Source organism: Mytilus trossulus, unplaced genomic scaffold (genome assembly GCF_036588685.1).
Source record: "Mytilus trossulus isolate FHL-02 unplaced genomic scaffold, PNRI_Mtr1.1.1.hap1 h1tg000085l___fragment_1__unscaffolded, whole genome shotgun sequence".
In the NCBI taxonomy this organism is placed as follows: Eukaryota; Metazoa; Mollusca; class Bivalvia; order Mytilida; family Mytilidae; genus Mytilus; species Mytilus trossulus.
The window spans coordinates 4,636,860-4,660,397 of NW_026963295.1; the positions used below are offsets into that span (position 1 = coordinate 4,636,860).

The 23,538-nt window shown below is 31.7% G+C and overlaps 1 protein-coding gene across 4 annotated transcripts in view; it reads left to right on the top strand.

The window, feature by feature from the left end:
• Positions 1-2,232: 2,232 nt before the first annotated feature.
• Positions 2,233-23,538, top strand: part of LOC134699805 (oxysterol-binding protein-related protein 6-like) — a 48,169-nt gene continuing 26,863 nt past the window's right edge. For 2 of the 4 annotated variants that reach the window (XM_063561218.1, XM_063561221.1), the window contains exons 1-4: positions 2,243-2,335; positions 3,262-3,402; positions 16,873-17,048; positions 22,038-22,295. In XM_063561218.1, coding sequence (XP_063417288.1) covers positions 16,902-17,048; positions 22,038-22,295 — 405 coding nt within the window. In that variant the 5' untranslated portion in view covers positions 2,243-2,335; positions 3,262-3,402; positions 16,873-16,901. Of the gene's footprint in view, positions 2,336-3,261; positions 3,403-11,501; positions 11,617-16,872; positions 17,049-22,037; positions 22,296-23,538 lie in introns of those variants that run through there. The other 2 variants (XM_063561219.1, XM_063561220.1) reach the window with 2 other exon arrangements.

Sequence of the window (23,538 nt, forward strand, 5' to 3'; positions counted from 1 at the left end):
TGTCTGTGTCCTCCTCATTATCCACCTCTTTATCCTTGTTACCAAAATATTCTTTGATTCTGAGGGTTCTAGCAAAGTTATCAAGGTCATCTCCCAATTTCATATCATCTATGTTATTGGGAGTAGGGCAAAAATTCAAACCCTTGGACAAGACTTTAGTTTCGTCCTCAGATAAAGAGACTGAGGATAAATTGACAACCGTGTTGTTGGGATCCATCGGAACTCGAATTTTTCTTTTAAATCTACGATTTCGAGGTTTTTTCTTAGATTTTGTAGAGGGTCTATTTGAAGGGGTGTTAATTTGCACACCATCACGTTTAAATTTGTTGATCTGTTTGACGTGGAGCTTATGTGATTCAATATGGTTGATATCACCAAGACGTACTTGAATTTCGTCAAGTTCAGGATCAGACAAATGTTCACGGGATCGGCAGTGCAAATTATCACGTAGTTTATAAATATTATTAACTTGATGAATTGCTTCTTGGCGTAAGAGATCCATCAGACGAAAAGAACTGGTGTATAAAATGTTGTTCCATCTGTGAAAAAATCTGTTCGACTTTTCTCCTGTTGTGAGTGGGGAGGCCTTTAAAATAAGTCCTTTCGGAATAATTCCTTGATTAATGTAGGTTTCTAAATTTGAAATGTGATGTTCTGTTTTGATAATTTTGATAGTAGAAGATCTTAATTTCTTAAAATAAAATTGAAAATGCATGATGGAATATGCAGTAAGAAAACCGGATCGGGTGAACACACTCGATGCAGACTACCAAAAAAGTAAAAATATTAAATGACTGAATAAATAGTCAACGATCAATCTTACAGGGCGATGGATCATGTAATATGATTCTGTACACTACAAAATATAATATATAACAAGTCAAAAAGGGTACAACATCACCATAAAATAACTATAAAATATACAAATATTAGATATACAACTCGTCTAAACATCAACCCAACAATGTTAGATCTGTAAATTTGCTTTCGCAAATTTTTGGTTCTTCCCTCGCCGGGATTCGAACCCATATATATATATATAAGTTCTTTAATAATTCAAAAGTATGTTTAGAGCCAACATATTATAATAAACAGCTTTTAACATAGGATTTTTAATTTCAGAAGGTGGTCTCTGACAAAATGTCCACTACGAAACGAAGTCATTAAATTTTGCTTATAAACCGTTTTATAAAATCAATGTAATTTTTGTTTGCAAAAGATATAAAAATTAGGGTCTTACAAAAGAAGTGCTTTTATAACGGCAATTAAATTGTTGGTAAAAAATAATTGAGCACATCAAATGGACCAGAGTGATACCGTATTTTTGTAAATGTCCACTACGAAACGGGTCAAATCTCCTTCAGTGTCTGGTTTTAAAATTATGAAAAAAACATCAGTGTGCAGCTTAATACATGCTTTGATGAATATAATCAGTCTTGTTACTTTTGCAATATAGGGATTGTGGGAAAAAATAAAACATGTGAATACGTCCCCTACGAAACGGTCACCTACGAAACAAGTATTGGAGAAAAAACGTTTCGTAGTGGACACTACCACTACCGTGCAGTCTTTTTTTACTCTATTTTCAATTATATTCGTGCAAAACAAATAACAAGGGGTTAGTTTCGTGTAATTTTTATTTTGTTTTTATTGACATAGAATAGGGTTGTCACCTACGAAACGCATCAAAATGTCCACTACGTAACACGAGTTGTATCTTCATATGTGAAGTACTGTCTAAGCTTAATCGATAAAAAATGATTCTCCAATTCAGAAAAAAAAAAAAGATTCTCCTAGTTTATAAAGTAAACAAACTGGAATGTCTATATGAAACATTTAAAATTGCAAACATATGTGTGTTTAGAAGCAGTTTCGTTTTTGTCCCCTACGAAACAACTCAAATTATAAAAAAATATCATTTTAAGGAGTATTTAAGATTCCACTTTTTGTTTACAAACAGGTTCATAATAGAGGTATTCAAAATAACTCTTGAAATTAAATTTTAGACAAGTTGATTTTCCATTTTTTTTAGGTCTGAAATTTACGCTTTTATTGAAAAACGCCCATATATATATGAAAGTTTTTCTAGTTTTGTTATAATTGTACAACGATATCATGAAAATATGGAGGGGCGTACTCAAGGATAATATTCTTTATCATTGAAATAACGTTAACCGCAATCAAGGTTTTACTGTTTAAAAATTCCGCGTAGTCAACTTTGCGTGAAAAGGGGAGATAACTGTTAACACAAACATGGCGGAAGTTGCCGAAAAGAGTGTTTATCTTGTCTACATGGTAAAATGTCCTCAATAATACCACCAATACTGTGAATAAGGTAAAAATCGAGAAAGTTAAACACCAATTTCTTTTACTTTGATACATTTGACATGAAGGAACACAATTCATATGAAACTCAGAGAACAGTGACCGGTGCATTTTTACAAATTATTTTGACAGCTGATTTCTTCACAATTTTATCATACCAAATTATATTGGATTCTTAAATTAATGACTTTAAAGCAATATTCCTCACTTGTAATCTTACGTGTTTACAGGGGGACAGAACCTTTAGCTGGATGTTGAGATCAGGTGTATTTCTTTAAGCTTGGGATTTCGGGACTGATCCTTTTTTGTACATGTAGGTGTATTGGTGGTCACTTTGTTTACTTGTTTATTCTATCTATTTGGGGAAATTGGTTAACTTTAGAATTACTTATAGTTCCGTAACTCTTTCTTCCGAGACCGTCCATGAAATTATCGTTGTCGGGACTTCCTGTTCTGGCATGGCCCGGCCGGGCTTGTTGTCCCTAGGAACTATAAGTATTACGTCACTCACCGGGTTCTGGGCAGTCTACACTAAGGATTTAAAATGAGCGGACGCTCATACTTTGGCTTGTAATGGAAACTTTATTTATACAAGTAGACTAGCCACCACCGTATTTCAGTATAATATGTATTTATGTCAGAATCGTATGTTCAACCATAATGTTTGTCTTCAAATAAACATCTTGTTTATATTCACGTAGTTTTACGTACTTTGTCCGATATCCCACAACTTGGGTAGACAACGGGAAAACGAAGCCAGTGGAAACTTCCACTCCCGTTACATAGGGATTCTTTTTTTTGAATTTCAGGATGTCTAGATTTTATTTTTGGGACCTTGGGATTTCATGTTTTTAAACCCCAGATTTCGGGATCAGACCTCTCCAACCCCCCCCTTCTTTACAAACGGTGTAATATACAATGTACTTGGTTTCACAGATTCAGCATTATTTTGGAAAGGAAATACTATAAGTTATTTGATTCACAACTGACCCCCTACAGATCCATAGACGGTAACTTAAGTAAAATCCTGAGAAGTTGACGCCAAAAGCTGAAGAGAGCATGCGCAGTGGTGTAGTGGTAAGTGCATCGGACTACTAACACAAAGGTTCCTGGTTCGATTCCCGTTCGGGATGAATATTTCAGGAACTCAATTTTCGGCTCTCCCTTGACACCATTCACGAGTATGGTCTTGAGGAAACGATGATAGTCCGTCGGAAGGGGACGATAAATGGCTGACCCGTGTTAAGAGAGAGCCATATCTCTTGCACGTTAAAGACACCCTTAAGCTTGTAGATTTCGAAAAAGAGTAGGCTAATGCCGCTACAAGGCAGCACTCGCACCAGCAAAGTGGAAAGGGATTTATATAAGTTGCAAAACTTGTTTCCCAATCCACTATAAATAAATATGTTTAAACTAAACTAAACTAAAAGCCGAAAACCGTACATAAGAAATTCATTGCACTTGAAACTTTTAAATAAACATGATAAACAATCTGTCTTCACGCTTGAACAAACATAAAATTGCTCTCAGGCTTTAAATTCAGGCTTGTGAATTCAAAATTAAAGTTTATCATGTCAGAATGATACACAACAACATTGATAGATGTTGTCACCATTATTGCATGAACAGTACATTTTGTAGATGTACATGTAACATCATTTTGTGTCCCAGATGGACAATGATGGATACCCCATATCCTTTATTTTTCTATAAATTATAATGTATTAATGGTCATTGATAAAAATCATATACATGTATATATGTGAAATGTTTATGATAAAAATAAACTTGACATTTGAATTTTCATGGTCTATAATACTTTTCATCTACAAAAAATATATAACATTTATATGTAATATATAAATAAAAGTAATCATGGGAATTATTTACAAAATTGTGTTTGTCTTTTGTGTATGCAAATTAACTACTGTGAATTATGTAAGCTTAGGGATATGTAAGTTTATTTATAAGACATTTAAACTTGATGTTTATAGACTATTTAAATGTACAAGTATTATACTTGATGTATTATTCTATACAATGATTCTTACTATACAAATCCTTGTTCTATATATGACTTTGGGCTGTGTTGTACTTAGATAAAATTTGTGGCCTGTAAAATTGGTAGAGTTTCTGTTTGTCCCCAGTTTTTCAATTTGTTTTTATTGAACATCTAGGAGTAAATTAGTATGTTTTAATAGCTCAATTACATGATATATATCGAAAGATGAATTGCTAGGTTGTCTACTTAAAAACTGAAGAACAAATTGTTTACAAAAATATAAAATGTTATGGATCACATACAATTGTCGATGTAAAAAATATACCCACATAACACATGTTATGTAATAAATATATATACAAAAGATATCATATCAGTATTATATTTTATTTAACAGAAACAAGTGCCTGCATACAAATGTACATATCAGATTCCACATAGATAAGGGTCTTGACACATATGGGGGTCCTTAGTTTCTGCATTCTTATATTTTTAGAACATGTTTCTCTTGTTTTTAAGTTTGAAGATCTTTGGAAATAACACGAGTAATGTTTATTTTACTAACATTTTTTCTCTCTCAGAAATTTAGTATTTTATAACATCTTTAACATGTACATGTACATGTACATATATTTAAATTCTTTTACTTTTGACAGTTATCTTTTTTATTAAGCACCAAATTATTCTTGTTAGTTTACATGTACATGTATATAAACTGCTCATTTTCTCTATAGTTTCTCTATTTTGTAAACCCCATTCAACTAACCATGCTAACTGTCATAGTTTCTATCTTACATGTATGATTTAGATCAAACTTTGTTACAACAAATTGCAATTTAAAGAAAAAAATTATCTACATGTATTAAGAAATTAACACACAATTGAAACAAATAACAAATGAACCAATAAAAGGTGGTTAGATCAATAAAGCATCAGACATAATTAATCTGTAGGGATCTTCTTTGTGTCATCAGCCTAATCACCTGTGGGCATTGGTTTCAAGGCAATGGTCAATTAGGAATCATTCTTCTTACTACACATTGCTAAAGTATAATTGAAAGCAGATTCAGATTCAATAGTTATCAGAGTGTCACCCAAAGATGTCACCACATACATATGTAGAAGCATATATATACAGATGCAGGTTCAAGAAATTTGAAAAAGGGAGGGGGGATAGGCCCCTCAAAGTAGACAAGGTTAAAAGAAGAACTGGTATAATTTTTAAATGAAACCTAGAAATAACTTCATAAATAAGGGAGGGCTGGAGCACCCCTCCCCATAAAAATCTGTAACTGATATATATTAAGATTAGCAGAATAATGTAATATTGTATACGTACATGTACATGTATGCATCAATCTTTAAATGATTTAAGAGAGATTTTTAAGACGCAATCTTTAATCATTTTTTCCCATCTACATTTATAATTCATGTTTGTAAAACATTTTCTCCTCTCTAAAATGTTGCTGTTCAGGTTTTGGCTGCAGTCTTCTTTACAATTGTACATGAACATTAGCATACTTAAATGGCAACATATTTTAGCTTTGCTGTATTACACTTAAAACAGTATAACACTTGGATGAATGCTCCCATATATGAATCACAGTGTTATTGTATTTGGTGTACCTAAGTTGTTTCCCCTTGACATTATAAAATTCAGTAAAACTATTACGGGGATGTTTAATGACCTCGACAACCCATAAGGGTCTCACTCTATCAGTTCAATAATTTCATGAATGAAGTACGTACATTATTATATATATTTACTTTAGAAAGGTGTATATTCACTATGTTATTTGTTTTGAACTCAAATTATAATGATACGGTTAAATGTTTATATGCCATTCAAGGCCCTTAATTTAAGTATAATAAAATGTTCTTCTACTCCTTCAGTCTATTAATTAATAAAGTTACTCAGGGACTTACATTTCTCAACTAGGGGCCCAACCATCCACAATATGAAAATTAGGATAAGCATATGGGTACAATGTATGTATGTTCATGAAAGTTAAACTTTAAGGGTCCCAACCCAAATTTCAGTAGCATTGGCTGCTAGCCATGGGGCCTTGCTAATCTTTTCCCCCTGGCTGTCTCTTCTGATTTGAACTATTTTGTTAAGTGATAATCAGTAGTTTCATCTGATGTCAGTTAGTATTAGATGTATCCTTTCTTAAAAGTGTTATAGCCCTCAAGTTATGAGATGACTACATCAGATTTACATAGAAGTAATAAATAATTATTTATCTTTAAAACACTAGTTCTTAAAAGAGCAATCAATTTTCATAAATGGGGAATACTCACTATAATACTGTCATTGTCTTGACTCATATTTTCTAGATGCAGTATTACAATGTACGTTCAGATCATGTTTCATAAGTTATGGATTTTGAAGAAATCCTACATGTACATGTCCTAATTGTATCCATTTTTCTGTCATCAAATAGATACATTAGTCATGTTAGTACTGCTGTTGTTGTATGGTAATAGGAATGGCTGGTCTATCTTGTCTTTTTATACGACCGCAAAATTTGAAAAAAATTTCGTCGTATATTGCTATCACGTTGGTGTCGTCGTCGGCGTCATCGTCGTCATCGTCCGAATACTTTTAGTTTTCGCACTCTAACTTTAGTAAAAGTGAATAGAAATCTATGAAATTTTAACACAAGGTTTATGACCATAAAAGGAAGGTTGGTATTGATTTTGGGAGTTTTGGTCCCAACATTTTAGGAATTAGGGGCCAAAAAGGGCCCAATTAAGCATTTTCTTGGTTTTCGCACTATAACTTTAGTTTAAGTTAATAGAAATCTATGAAATTTTGACATATGGTCAATGAGCACAAAAGAAAGGTTGGGATTGATTTTGGGAGTTTTGGTTTCAACAGTTTAGGGACTAGGGGCCAAAAAAGGGCCCAAAGAAGCATTATTCTCGGTTTTCGCACCATAACTTTAGTTTAAGTAAATAGAAATCAATGAAATTTAAACACAAGGTTTATGACCACAAAAGGAAGGTTGGTATTGATTTTGGGAGTTGAGGTCCCAACAGTTTAGGAATTAGGGGCCAAAAAGGGATCCAAATAAGCATTTTTCTTGGTTTTCTTACCTTAACTTTAGTATAAGTATTACTAAATAGAAATCTATGAAATTTAAACACAATGTTTATGACCATAAAAGGAAGGTTGGTATTGATTTTGGGAGTTTTGGTCCTAACAGTTTAGGAATAAGGGGCCCAAAGGGTCCAAAATTAAACTTTGTTTGATTTCATCAAGAATTGAATAATTGGGGTCCTTTGATATGCTGAATCTAACTGTGTATGTAGATTCTTAATTTTTGGTCCCGTTCTCCAATTGGTCTTCATAAAGGTCCAAAGGGTCCAAAATTAAACTTAGTTTGATTTTGACAAAAATTGAATCCTTGGGGTTCTTTGATATACTGAATCTAAATATGTAATTAGATTTTTTATTATTAGCCCAGTTTTCAAGTTGGTCCAAATCAGGGTCCAAAATCAAACTTTGTTTGATTTCATCAAAAATTGAATAAATGGGGTTCTTTGATATGCCAAATCTAACTGTGTATGTAGATTCTTAATTTTTGGTCCTGTTTTCAAGTTGGTCTACATTAAAGTCCAAAGGGTCCAAAATTAAACTTAGTTTGATTTTAACAAAAATTGAATTCTTACGATTCTTTGATATACTGAATCCAAACATGTACTTAGATTTTTGATTATGGGCCCAGTTTTCAAATTGGTCCAAATCAGGATCCAAAATTATTATATTAAGTATTGTGCAATAGCAAGAAATTTTCCATTGCACTGTATTGAGCAATAGCAAAAAATCTTCAATTGCACAGTATTGTGCAATAGCAAGTCTTTTCAATTGCGCAATAGCAAGAAATATCTAATTGCACAATATTGTGTAATAGCAGCAATTTTTTTTTTAATTAGAGTTATCTTTCTTTGTCCAGAATGAAAAGCAAGAAATATCTAATTGCACAATATTGTGAAATAGCAAGAATTTTTTTATTGGAGTTATCTATCTTTGTCCAGAAACAACTTAAATCTTTTTTATATACAATATACAATGTATATTCACTTTTTACTACCAACTTATAAATTAAAACAATCTTTAAATTACCATTCAGTGATAACAAGCAGTTTTTTACATCTTAATATTTTATGATGTATTTAAATGAGTGGTTATTGTTGCAACCTCCATTAGAAATTTTAATTGAGATCAGTTTTGGAATAAGGGAAAGTGGGATGTGAAAAAAAAAAATGGGTGGGGTGGTTCAATTTTTCTCATTTGAAATTTCAAAAATAAAAAGAAAATTGCTTCAAACATTTTTTGAGAGGTTTAATATTCAACAGCATAGTGAATTGCTCTAAGAGAAAACAAAAATTTTAAGTTCATTAGAACACATCCATTCTGTGTCAGAAACCTATGCTGTGTCAACTATTTAATCACAATCCAAATTTAGAGCTGGATTCAGCTTGAATGTTGTGTCCATACTTGCCCCAACCGTTCAGGGTTCAACCTCTGCGGTCGTATAAAGCTGCGCCCTGCGGAGCATCTGGTTCTTGTCTAATGCCAATACCTGAACTTTTTGGTGATAAATGATTAAAACTTCTATGTAAATGTTGATACATCTGCATGTAATAAAATTGAGAAAGGAAATGGGGAATGTGTGAAAGCGACATACAGTCATGACAGTGTTAAAAACAAGCATACATGTATAAATGTTGTTTTAGTTATATGGGAAATATAATACTTTTCATCTTCTATTGTTTTCATAAGATTTGTGATGTAATACATTGTTATGAAGTTAACTGTAGTGGAATGCACATCTGTACTACATCATATAACTGTGATAACAATCTTCAAACCCTTGAGAAACAACTTGTTAAGAAAACAAACATGTACCAGGGTCTAAAAGGGGATCCTTAATTTTTTTTTCTTTCAGTTTTAAGACTGTTTTTCTGTATTCATTTATTATATTTTGTCCATCAATCTCTATTCTTTGCATGTGAATACTTTAGTATCCAAGCATATTTTCTTTTTATTTCAGTACCCCATTATTCTCACTTCTATATATTTTTTGTCCATCTTTCTCAACTCTTTAATTTTGCAGGCCATTTATTTTGTACTCTTTGCCTATTATTCTTTATTATAATACCAAACCAGACCCTTATATATATATGAAGTGTATCTTATTCAGTGTCTAAAAGGTATGCCTATATACATGTGTAATGAAGTTTTTCGTCCAAATGCACAAAAAAGGGTTATGTAATGATTGTCTGTCAATTTGTCATTCATTGCATACCCGTAAGGGCCGTAGCCAGGGGGGTTTGCATGAACCCCCATTGAAAACAAATAAGCACTGTTAAAGTCAATATTCTGTTCCAATTGTGACTGTTCAAGTCGAGTTCATGAGTCCAACTAACCCTCCCTTGGAAATTTCTAGCTACAGGCCTGCATTGAGACAATACTGAAAGACAATAAGGATATTGATTTAAAAGTGTTTTTTGCTAAGCATCATCTGACATGTATGACATGTATGACTAGTAATACTTTGTAAATAGCTTATATATGTTAGATTATATTACAGTCATGACAATGTAATAAGAAACATAGTGTTATATAATGACAAAAATGTTGATGATGGAATTGTTTATAACAACCTTGACTTGACTGTTTTTTTCGTTCATTTTTTTACTTGACTGGTTTTTTCGTTTAATTTTTCTACATAAATAAGGCTGTTAGTTTTCTCGCTTGAATTGTTTTACATTGTCTTATTGGGGCCTTTTATAGCTGACTACATGTATATGCGGTATGGGCTTTGCTCATTGTTGAAGGCCGTACAGTGACCTATAATTGTTAATGTTTGTGTCATTTTGGTCTTTTGTGGATAGTTGTCTCATTTGCAATCATACCACATCTTCTTTTTTATATTTACAGCTGGCATGGTCAGTAGACAAACTGTTAACAGATTACAACTTCTTATATACTGTAAATTCTGAAATTAATGCCAGGTTTTTATTATTGCGAAAATTGCAACTGAGTAAACGCATTAATTTAAACTCGCATTTTGAAATATATTTAATATGATTTTAACAGGATTTTTCTTAAAATGGTAAAAATTAAAATCGCATTTAAGTTTAAAATGACAAAATCGCAATAATAAATGCACGCAATAATTTCTGAATTTACAGTATATATATATATTCCCATTGTAAACATTGTAAAAGTCATGACCAATGAAACCAAAGTAAATAAAGAAATAATTTTACACAACTTCATCAGCATATTAATAAAAGGTTGTTTGTCATCATCACAATTTTAACATTTGCATGAATCAGGCCAGATTAGAATAAAATTGAAAGTGGGGGAAGGGGAGGGGGCGTTGAACCCTCAGAACAGACACTGGCCGATCCCCCTGGCCCCAATGATGAAAAATAAACTGATGATTCATGTCATAAAGAATCATCTATAACCATGTAAAGATATCTGATAAGTTTAAAAATAAAGTTAAAACATAATTTGAAATTTGATACATTGATTTTTAACTTATTTAGATTAAGTTATTAAATATTCAATCATAACTCTTTGACATTTTGTATTATAATTAATATCTGTATTAAGACAAATAAAAACTAAATTATTGATTTGAAAGTGGAGAACTAATTAGTGATTTAGCTTTTGGGTCTTTATACAAGATTAATATCAATAATATGTCATCTACATTTACAATATCTTATCAAGGTCTGGGTGTTCCTAAATTAGATTTCCTGTTTTTTATAAAAAGTTATTACTGTATCAAAATAATATTTTTTTCATCACAAATTGATGAAATTGAATAAAAAACTTGTTCCTCAATTAAATTTCCTGTATTTTTAAATTGATCAACATTGAGTCCATTCATAAAAATCTAAGATTCTAGTACATGTATAGCGTGGAATATCCCGTAGTGTAAAACATACATGACAAACATGACGTTTGTCATGTTAAGAAAGCGACCTTTAATTTTCCATGTCAGACCTGCTTATGACATCTGATCAAAATCTTAGTGATAGAATTAATGTAAAAAATGAAGTAATTATACAAAAAACATGAGCTTCCTTCCTTTACATATAACCGTTGACCGATCTTTTCTCATTTGACATGTAATAACATCTCTCCATCCATTACATGATAAACCACTATAGCTTACACCGTACAAGGACAGAAACTATATCGTAGAGATAATTAAAAATGATGGTAGTTATTGAATCCTTTAACAAGGATGTGAAATATGTCAGTTAGTATTAATGTTTATCAGATGACATTTTATATAAGTTTGTGTGGGACTTGATTATTTAATGGAAATATGAAATTATGTAGGATGTTTGTTAATGTGCTTTAAAAATTGCACTGAAAATGTTAAAATTGAGTAAGAATTTTTAACATGTTAAAGGGTGAATGGATTTATTTATGAACGTTATGAAATATATGGTAGGTTTATATGATAATTTTCTTTTAACATGTTTAAAGACAGTAACATTGAGAGTACATGAATAATAATTTTTATTTTCAATATTTATGATATTATTTAGATATACATCACCTGTTGGTGACCTTCCGCTGTTGTTTTTTCTATGGTCGGGTTGTTGTCTCTTTGATACATTCCCCATTTCCATTCTCAATTTTATGTATTAATTTTCAGGATTTTTGTACAAAATGTTGAGCATATATTTTTAGTTTAGTATTTACTTGTTCTGAAATAAAGGAGAAGCTTAGGTTGGAGTCCAAATACCCCCTCCTTGGAAATTCCTAGCTACAGGCCTGCAGTGAGACAATATAATGACTACTGAAAGACAATAAGGACATTGATTAAAAATGGTTTTTGTTATTAAAGCATCATCTGACATGTTTGACAGGTATGACTACTAATACTTTGTAAATAGCTTACATGTAAGATTATATTACAGTCATGACAATGTAAGTAATAAGAAACATAGTGTAATATAATGACAAACTGTTGATAATGGAAGTGTTCAACAACCTCTGGTTTAACAGCTGCCATGGTCAGTAGACAAACTTAACAGATTACAACTTCTTATGTACTGTAAATTCAGAAATTAATGCCAATGCAAAATAATAATTTTTATTTTCAATATTTATGATATTATTTAGATATACATCACCTGTTGGTGACCTTCCGCTGTTGTTTTTTCTATGGTCGGGTTGTTGTCTCTTTGATACATTCCCCATTTCCATTCTCAATTTTATGTATTAATTTTCAGGATTTTTGTACAAAATGTTGAGCATATAAATTTAGTTTAGTATTTACTTGTTCTGAAATAAAGGAGAAGCTTAGGTTGGACTTTTTAGCCTTAAAATCAAAAGTACTGTACAACAAACTGCCTTGATGTAGTGATTGTTACTTAGTTTATAATGTACCGTACCTTGATTAAAAAATTAACTTAAAGCACCCTTTTCATCAAATGAAATTACTAGGTCACCTTTTAAAAGTTCCTGATTTAATGTAGTCTTCCCCCATGAAATGTACCCATGGCTTGCAGTTGTAGGGGCGGATTCAGCCATTTTAAAATGGGGGGGGGGGGGGGGGGTCCCAACCCAGGACAAAGGGGTGTTCCAACTATATGTCCCCATTCAAATGCATTGAACAGCCAAAAAAGGGGGGTCCAACCCCTGTAACCCCCTCCCATGGATCCGCCAATAGGTTGGGTAGGTAGGTAGAGGATTTAAGAGCAGGAAAAACAGTTAGGATAAAAAATTGAAATAATTTTCTTGTATGGTGTTATTTAAGTTGATAAAAGTCAATGAAATTAGGCTCTTACAATTTGAATTTTACTACAAGAAAATATTGTTCAGCCAAAAATACATTCACACAAGCAGTGCTTGCTATCTACAAACATTTAATTTGGTCAATGCTAAATTGTGATCAATATTGATGAAGCCAAAAATGTTCATGAAAGTAGTTTATTTTTACAATAAATCAGTGATATATCCATCTTTTATACATCAATTTCCTCTAGTTAGTGACTAAATAGTCAAAATGCAATATCTAAGTATCTATATCTAGGTCAACGGTAGTTATAAAAAGTCCCAAAAGAAAAGAAACGGATTGAATTCAAATCAGATATTAATCATGTTATTACTTATAATAGTCAAAATGAAATATCAAAGCAACTATATCGGTTAATGGTAGTTATAAAAAGTCCCAAAAGAAAAGAAACGGATTGAATTCAAATCAGAAATTAATCATGTTATTACTTATAATAGTCAAAATGAAATATCAAAGCATCTATATCGGTTAATGGTAGTTATAAAAAGTCCCTAAAGAAAAGAAAAGGATTGAATTCAAATCAGAAATTAATCATGTTATTACTTATAATAGTCAAAATGAAATATCAAAGCATCTATATCGGTTAATGGTAGTTATAAAAAGTCCCAAAAGAAAAGAAACGGATTGAATTCAAATCAGAAATTAATCATGTTATTACTTATAATAGTCAAAATGAAATATCAAAGCATCTATATCGGTTAATGGTAGTTATAAAAAGTCCCAAAAGAAAAGAAACGGATTGAATTCAAATCAGAAATTAATCATGTTATTACTTATAATAGTCAAAATGAAATATCAAAGCATCTATATCTAGGTTAATGGTAGTTATATAAAGTCCCAAAAGAAAAGAAACGGATTGAATTCAAATCAGAAATTAATCATGTTATTACTTATAATAGTCAAAATGAAATATCAAAGCATCTATATCGGTTAATGGTAGTTATAAAAAGTCCCAAAAGAAAAGAAACGGATTGAATTCAAATCAGAAATTAATCATGTTATTACTTATAATAGTCAAAATGAAATATCAAAGCATCTATATCGGTTAATGGTAGTTATAAAAAGTCCCTAAAGAAAAGAAAAGGATTGAATTCAAATCAGAAATTAATCATGTTATTACTTATAATAGTCAAAATGAAATATCAAAGCATCTATATCGGTTAATGGTAGTTATAAAAAGTCCCTAAAGAAAAGAAAAGGATTGAATTCAAATCAGAAATTAATCATGTTATTACTTATAATAGTCAAAATGAAATATCAAAGCATCTATATCGGTTAATGGTAGTTATAAAAAGTCCCAAAAGAAAAGAAACGGATTGAATTCAAATCAGAAATTAATCATGTTATTACTTATAATAGTCAAAATGAAATATCAAAGCATCTATATCGGTTAATGGTAGTTATAAAAAGTCCCAAAAGAAAAGAAACGGATTGAATTCAAATCAGAAATTAATCATGTTATTACTTATAATAGTCAAAATGAAATATCAAAGCATCTATATCTAGGTTAATGGTAGTTATATAAAGTCCCAAAAGAAAAGAAACGGATTGAATTCAAATCAGAAATTAATCATGTTATTACTTATAATAGTCAAAATGAAATATCAAAGCATCTATATCGGTTAATGGTAGTTATAAAAAGTCCCAAAAGAAAAGAAACGGATTGAATTCAAATCAGAAATTAATCATGTTATTACTTATAATAGTCAAAATGAAATATCAAAGCATCTATATCGGTTAATGGTAGTTATAAAAAGTCCCTAAAGAAAAGAAAAGGATTGAATTCAAATCAGAAATTAATCATGTTATTACTTATAATAGTCAAAATGAAATATCAAAGCATCTATATCGGTTAATGGTAGTTATAAAAAGTCCCTAAAGAAAAGAAAAGGATTGAATTCAAATCAGAAATTAATCATGTTATTACTTATAATAGTCAAAATGAAATATCAAAGCATCTATATCGGTTAATGGTAGTTATAAAAAGTCCCTAAAGAAAAGAAAAGGATTGAATTCAAATCAGAAATTAATCATGTTATTACTTATAATAGTCAAAATGAAATATCAAAGCATCTATATCGGTTAATGGTAGTTATAAAAAGTCCCAAAAGAAAAGAAACGGATTGAATTCAAATCAGAAATTAATCATGTTATTACTTATAATAGTCAAAATGAAATATCAAAGCATCTAATATCGGTTAATGGTAGTTATAAAAAGTCCCAAAAGAAAAGAAACGGATTGAATTCAAATCAGAAATTAATCATGTTATTACTTATAATAGTCAAAATGAAATATCAAAGCATCTATATCGTTTAATGGTAGTTATAAAAAGTCCCAAAAGAAAAGAAAAGGATTGCATATTCTTCAGAATTAATTAATCTTAAAAAGATGGTATTGTTTGAGACAATCAGTTGATGGTCTTGCAATATATATACATTCATACAGTGGATAAAAGAGAATATTAAAAATGCAATAAAGCTTTTTCAATCTATCAATATTATGTCAATAGCTCTTCCCAAAGGATTTTATTGGTTACGGGTTTATATCTTGTGTGATTATTGCTCGCTTAACCTTCAGTTGGTGATATTAAAAGTTGATACCGCACATGAATGAAAAGGCCATTTCATATGCACTTTTGGCTTATATATTATATCCCTAAAGTAGATATTTTGATGAACAACATTATGGAAGTGCACAATCATGACAATGCATTATAAGTTGACTGACATGGGTATTAAATCATGTAGATAGATGGTTAATAAAAAACTGCTATTGATCATGTTGGGCATGTTGATTGCATTACAATAGAATGATAGAAATTTCTTGTATCAGAAATTTCTTGTATTTCTACTAAAAATAAAATCATTTTATTTTATTTATATTTTAATTACATACACATGACACATACAACCTTTAACTTACATTACTTTCCCATATTGATCGTAGTATATTCTCAAGACTAACATATGAATATGGACAAAATCTTTAAAGAAAATTGATTTTATTACAAAAACTTCAAATTTTATTGATTGTATGTATAGGTCAATGAGAAACATGACGGTCAACATGGTCAATGGTACAAAAACATCATGACTTGATTGGTTTCTTGTTTGACTTGCTAATGTAACATTTTTCATGGCTACTTGTGTGTGGTACTGGGTTTTTCTCATTGTTGAAGGTGGGTAGTTTAAAGTTGTCTCATTGATTATGTCAGATCTCCCTATTTTTATACAAACACCAAACTATTGGTTCTATTATAAACTATCATGACTATATATATATAGCTATCATTTAGTCATCGAGAGACACATGTGGTTTATAAACAATAACTTTAGTTTAGCATGTTTAAGTGGATAAGCCTTGAAGGATCTCTATGATATGTTACCTGAAGGTTTTAAAAAAGGAAGGTTGGGAACTTGGGGTTGATTTTTGGGGTTATGGTACATATATACCAACAAGAATGAGTGACCAAAAAGGGACAAAAAACAAACATTTTTGTAGTTTCAAGACATTAACTTGTTTTTAAGTGAATGGATCTCTTTTAAATTTACATTTAGGTACCATACCACAAAGAAAGGCTGGGATTGAGTTTGTGGGTTATCGTCAAAGAATGTTTACAACTATTAGCATTCACTTAAGAATTATTTAGTATAATTTACTTTGTACCAAACATATTTGAAATAGTTGTAAATTTTTATTTCTAGGTTGAAATGCTTTAAGATTTTAAGTAAAGATGTCAAACAATGACAGTTCCCAGCTGTCTTCCAGTGGTAAAATACCAATCCTAACTGCTTCCCCATTAGCTGCTCGGAAGAAGAAACAGTTTAACAGAGGAGGAAAACGCCATCAATTCAGACACAGTGACTCTGACACAGATTCTGTAAGTTCTGATAATAGTACCAGGATTATAATTTAATACGCCTGATGTGTGTTTCATCTCCATAAGACTTATCAGTGTAGCTCAGATCAAAATAGTTATAAAGCCAAACAAGTACCAAGTTGTAGAGCATTAATCAGAACCATAAATTCCAAAAAGTTATGACAAAAAGGGCTAAGTAATGTATTCCTGGGATAAGAAAATCCTAAGTTTTTCGAAAAAAATAGTTTTGTCAACAGAAAATTCATGATTATGACCTAGATATTATGATAGTTAAATGTCTGTCAGTAGACGTGTTTTTGATGTGATGGCATTGATCATATTTATAGGATATTTGCATTTTTCTAATTTGTTAATGGTTTCTGTTTATTTGTTCTAGATATATGCATGAAATATTTCCCACTGGACATACATTAAAGTTAACACCGAATGAAATATTCCCTCAGTCAAATTTGACCTTATATTAATTTAACTACCAATTTAAAGTCACCATCAACATGATCAATATCTATAAAAAGTGTTACTGGCTTAACTGTTAATTTTATATAAAGAACAACCATAAAGATTGTGCACAGTCTTATAATCAACTGCTTCATAGGCTTAAACTGTCAAAACAGTTCAACTGTTTTGACAGTACTAATGTGAAATTATGATTTAATCGAGAAAAAAAGTGGGTCAAGCCATGAGGAATAAAAAGTTACTTAACCCTGAGGTCAAAACAATTGTTTTTTCTATTTCCTGTTCGCTGTTTTTACTAGGCCACTTCAGGGGCGTAGCAGCGGGTACGGCAGGTACGGCAGTCGCCGTACCAATATGTTTTGATGGTACGGCATGCTGTACCAATAATTTGCATAAAAAGTTTTAAAAAATCCCAAGGTTTTTCCATGGGAATAAAGATAAAAAGACATTTAAAGGAAAACAAAGATAGAACATCCATTTATGAGTCATAAGTAATATACCGTATACATTCATTAATAGCGGTTTAATTGAAACAAGAAGATGAAGTATGACAATTCTCAATCCAAGTGACAATGTGTTAAAAAGAAAACAGGGTGTAAAATTATGGTCTTCAGTACGGAGTCTTGGCTCACATTTAACAGCAAGCAATACAGAACCCCATAACGACTAAAGAAAAACAATTCAACCAGGTGAATCAACGGTAAAATCTATATTAAAAACGAGAAATGAGAAACACTTATGAGCCACATCAACAAACGACAACCACTGCAAAACAAGCTCCTGACATATAACGGGTGCAAACAATTTATTGAATATGACATAGATGAAAGATGTGGGAATCATATGTTGATACTAAAAAAAATCAAAAGATCTTTAAGAGTACATACGATCTAAGACTCTTCCCTCTTGCAATAGTATTAAAACAATTGACTTTGAGTTTTCTACACTTTACAAAAGTATTCCACATTCCAAACTAAAAAGACAAATTCAAAGTGTTGGCATTTTCACAAAAACTGATGCGAGATTTTTTGATTAGCAACATATAATATTTGATACTTTTGGACGTGTTTTACACCAAACTCGACATACCTATTTGAACCAATTGTGCTCCTCTTCTTGTCGACTTTTTTCTTTATTCTTATGACTTCAATCATACAGGAACTTTTTAAGAAGAAATAAAATAAGTTAGCATTATCCTTTAACTTGACTTTCTGATATATAACATGTATATATATGATGTTATTTCACTAATGCTCACTAGATAATACAAATTTTGGTGACTTTACGACAAAAGAGATAAATTCAGCTTCCCATTTGTGAACTTTCCATTTCTATGCCGCGACATTCCAGCAGCGCCTGTATACGGAGTATATATCTCCCAATTGATACGATATTCCCGGGCTTGTATTTCCTATAATGATTTCGTTGATAGTTGGTTGCTGTTCAAAAGAAAGCAATAAAACCAAGAGTTCCAAATGGTGAAGTTGAAATCCTCCCTTCGTAAAGTTTACGAATGCGATCACAAGTGAGTTGACCGTTATGGATTTTCCGTTTCACATATGAAATTGGATATGTTCCTTATTTCGTAACTACAATCCAGTTCCCTTTTCACGATTGCGACCTACAGAATTAGACTATTTACCCGGTTTGTAAACACATGAGCAACACGACGGGTGCCATATTGGAACTGAGCATGATCTGTTTCCCTTCTGGAGCTACTAGCACCTTAGTTTACATCCAGTTTTTGGTGGGGTTCCTGTTGCTTTGTCTTTAGTTTTCTATGTTGTGTTGTGTTTACTATTAGTTGTCTGTTTGTCTTTATATTTGTTTCAGCCATGCCAGCGTTGTCAGTTTATTTTCGATCTATAACTTTGAAAGTCCTTCTTGTATCTTTTGCCCCCTCTTTTCTACAATTATCCCGGTTTAAACATTTTCATAACAACAGTTGACTGATTTTGTATGAATACGTCTATAACTCAGTGACATGGAAGAACTAAAAGTTAGCAAGTACTAAACTCTTAAACATCACTGTTTAAATAGTTTCTGCAAAGAAAGTTATTGAACATAACATACGAAAAACAGAATGCAAGTTAAATTTCTTTTGTAATTTAACACTGTTTTTATAAAAAAAAAATACTGAGCTTACGTCACTGAACAAAAGGTGTGAAACTTAAGAGACATGTATCGTTGAAATGCTCATCTGGTGCAGGAAAATTGGTACCGTTAATTTTATTACTACCACTTGGTCGATTCCTCTGCTGGTGGACTGAGAGTTCCCGAGGGTATCACCAGCCCAGTAGTCACTACTTCGGTACTGGCATGAACATACAGATTTTTTTTGAGTTATTTAAATTTGCTGTTACAAATCAAGTTAGAAAATGATTAAAAATTAAGGAATGTATCTCCCTCATGCAAAGCTCTGGTTCCTCTTACAAATTTGGCTATACTTTATGGAACTTTTGGATTATAGCTCTTCATCTTTTATATAAGCTTTGGATTTCAAATATATTGGCCATGAGCATCACTGAAGAGACATGTTTTGTCGAAATGCGCATCTGGTGCAGGAAAATTGGTACCGTTAATTTTATTAAGGCCGATTTTTTGAATTATATTGCCGTAATGCCGGAGTTTCACCCTCTACACACCCTGGTTAAAACCCCAGTCACATTTACATGTAGTCGTCAATTTGATTTATATGACTTGTCCTCAGAATGGTACATTTTTGTACATAATGGTAGACCAGCCCTTGCATCATTACTTCAGTTTTGTATTTGTTTTTTTTTAGTCATGATCACCGTCACTGACAGAAAAAAATAACCAACAAGAATGTGTTCATAGTACTCAGATGCCCAAATCGCAATATCTTTTTCTGTGTTCAGTTGACCATTATAGGGATAAAAACTTTAATTCTCGAAATAGAATAAGAAAAATTCCTTTCAAGTTGGTTGGAATTCAACTTCATCAAAAACTACCTTGACCAAAAACTTTAACCTGAAGCGGCCACAATCATTTTCTATATTCAATGGACCGTAAAATTGAGATCAAAACTATAATTTGGCATGATGACTAGATATATCATATGATATCATAGGGAACATGTGTACACAGTTTCAAGTTGATATGTTTAACTTCATCAAAAACTACCTCAATTGACCAAAACTATAACCTGAAGCGGACAGAGGACCAGACGAACTGAGAAACATACTAAAACATAATGCCCCCTAGGATTGGCATATCAATAAATAAAAAAAAAAATGGTGGCTGAAGCCAGTGTGTTTCTTATGCGAGTTACAAGCCCGTTTATTAACATTTAATAAAGGAAAATGTTATTCCATTACTAGATATAGGAAGATGTGGTGTGAGTGCCAATGAGACAACTAGTATATTCTCAAAACACACCCAACTCTTTGCATTTCTTTCCGAAAACCAACTTTCCCCCCTGAAGTCGGGTTGTATATTTAAAAAAAAAACACCTTTTTTATATAGATAATAAAACATTAGCCTGCGTTTTACTATACTTTTGATCAGCTGAACTTAATGTGAATGCATTTTTTAACACTATAATCACTGTCTTTAGAAATGATGATGAACAAAAATGTTCTAACGTCGTTTGCTCTATGTTTAGAGTGGGACATCACGAGAGACTATTCTAAGTTATTAGTACATTTTTGTCATTTAAAAGCAGCAGCATGCGAAGAACCCTACTGTCATAGTCAGGTGTCCGACACAAATTGAAAGTATTACTTTAAGCTAAGATATTTCGTTTTTCCTATCTTCTTCTTCTTCCAGATAAGGAACCGGATTCAATGCTGAATGTTAATGGTGCCGTATCCATTTGGATTGTTGACTTTTTTTACACATTTATATCGTGCACGTTTTTTATTCTTTTTTTTTATATTTTTAAGTTTATTACTTACAAAAATGGTATTTTCAGGACCGATATTCCAGTGTCAGAAAAGGGTCAGATTGCAGGATTTTGCACCATTTATCCAAAATTTTCTCTGCCGACTAACCGCCTCTACGAGGCGGGATGACTCGCTTCGCGACTCATATGATTTTCTGCCGTACCAATATATATTTGGGTGCTACGCCTCTGCACTTCACTTCCAGTAAACATGATATCCTTCCACTTTCCTGGATTGATATCCCCAAAAACATACAATTTTTTTTTTAAATCTATATATGTTTCAATTCAGCATAAACCTATAATCAAACAGAAAAAATTGAGTGCAAGAAAAAACTCAGAAAAAATGGACTATTTTGTTTCCTTCCATGTTTTGACATGCACCAGAAACTGAAGTTGTTATACAAGACTGGTACCTAAGCATACTGTTCCATTGCTTTTGGGTTTTGTTTTGATGTGATAAAAGTTGTAAAAATGACCTAAAACATGAAGTGATATAAGTATTTGCTATACAGTTATATGTATATCAATCATGTATAAAGAAGCATTACAACGTCTTCATTTGTACATGCCTGTAAGATAGGGTTATAGAAAACTGATTTATCAAATGTTGTTTTTCTTTCATTCAGGAGAACAGTGATGATGACTTTTCCATAACAAGTTCACAACCTAGTCATCCTGGTCATGGTGGTGGTGTCCCTGTGGTGAAGAAGGAACTACTAGAAACAAAGTCAACAGCTTCTAAGAGTAGGAAACGGAGGAAAGCTAGACAAGATTGGGAAATAGTGGAAGGCCTGAAAGATGGACAAACTTGTGATGATAAACCTGGCAATTATCAAAGTTACATGATGAAAAAAAGAAGATGGCCTCTGAAAGGATGGCACAAGGTTAACAAAACTTTTAAGATTGAGAACTAGTTTTTATATTACTGTAAATTCAGAAATTATTGCGTGCATTTATTATTGCGATTTTGTCAATTTCAACTTTAATGCGATTTTAATTTTTACGATTTTGGGAAAAGTTATGCTTTATTCAGTTAAAATATTACAAAATACGAGTTTTAATTATTGCGTTTACAACTCTGAAGCATTATTCGCAATAATTTCTGAATTTACAGTAATAAAGAAAGGAAATAGATTTCTAACTATAAATGATCAGCTTGAACAACTTTGCCACACCATATTGAAACTATAAAACATATAAATTCAACAGTACTATCAAATAGATTGACTGTGTATTTACTTATCAGCTTGGTCAGACTTGTAGCAAGTGTCTTTTAAATTTGTGGGATATTTAAAATTCTAAGACAATAGTTCATCAATGTTCATGCATTGCGTTCATGCTTTGGTTTTTTCATTTGAATGGTTTTACACTAGTAATTTTGGAGCCCTTTATAGCTTGTTGTTTGGTGTGAGCCAAGGCCATACTTTAACCTATAATGGTTTACTTTTTAAATTGTTATTTGGATGGAGAGTTGTCTCATTGGCACTCACACCACATCTTCCTATATCTATATATATATATGACAGATTCAATTCCAACATGTTCCATAGAAATTGTTCGGCCCTACAAACTATCCTGTCAACACTGAGGTTTTGAGTTTGAACCCCACAAGGATCTTTATTGCCTACTGCCTAGCTAGTTTTTCTGCTTTAATATGGTTTATAGTTTACTAAAGATACTCTGGCATCATCAAACAAAAATCATAGATGCCATGACATAGTAAAAAGTACAAAAAGTGGTGTTAAACACTTACACAACTACAGTTGAGTACCCTACAAATATGAGGTAATTCTAATGCAACAACGTTTGTAACGTTCATTTTGATTGGATAACGTCATTTGTTTACATGGCATCAATTGACAATTGATGCTATGGGACGTTGGCGCAAGCGCAGACGGCATATGACAAATTTTAAATACATGTTTTAATGTTGATTTCTGTCAGTTTCATTAGAATGGAGATAACAATATTGTATTTTAAGCTCCGACGGCATCAATTGGGGATTTGATGGTCGAAAATACCCTTTTACTGTATCCGCTAACGCGTCGCCAGTAAACTTAATTTGCGACCATCAAATCCCCAATTGATGCCGTCGGAGCTTAAAATACAATACAGTTATCTCCTAAT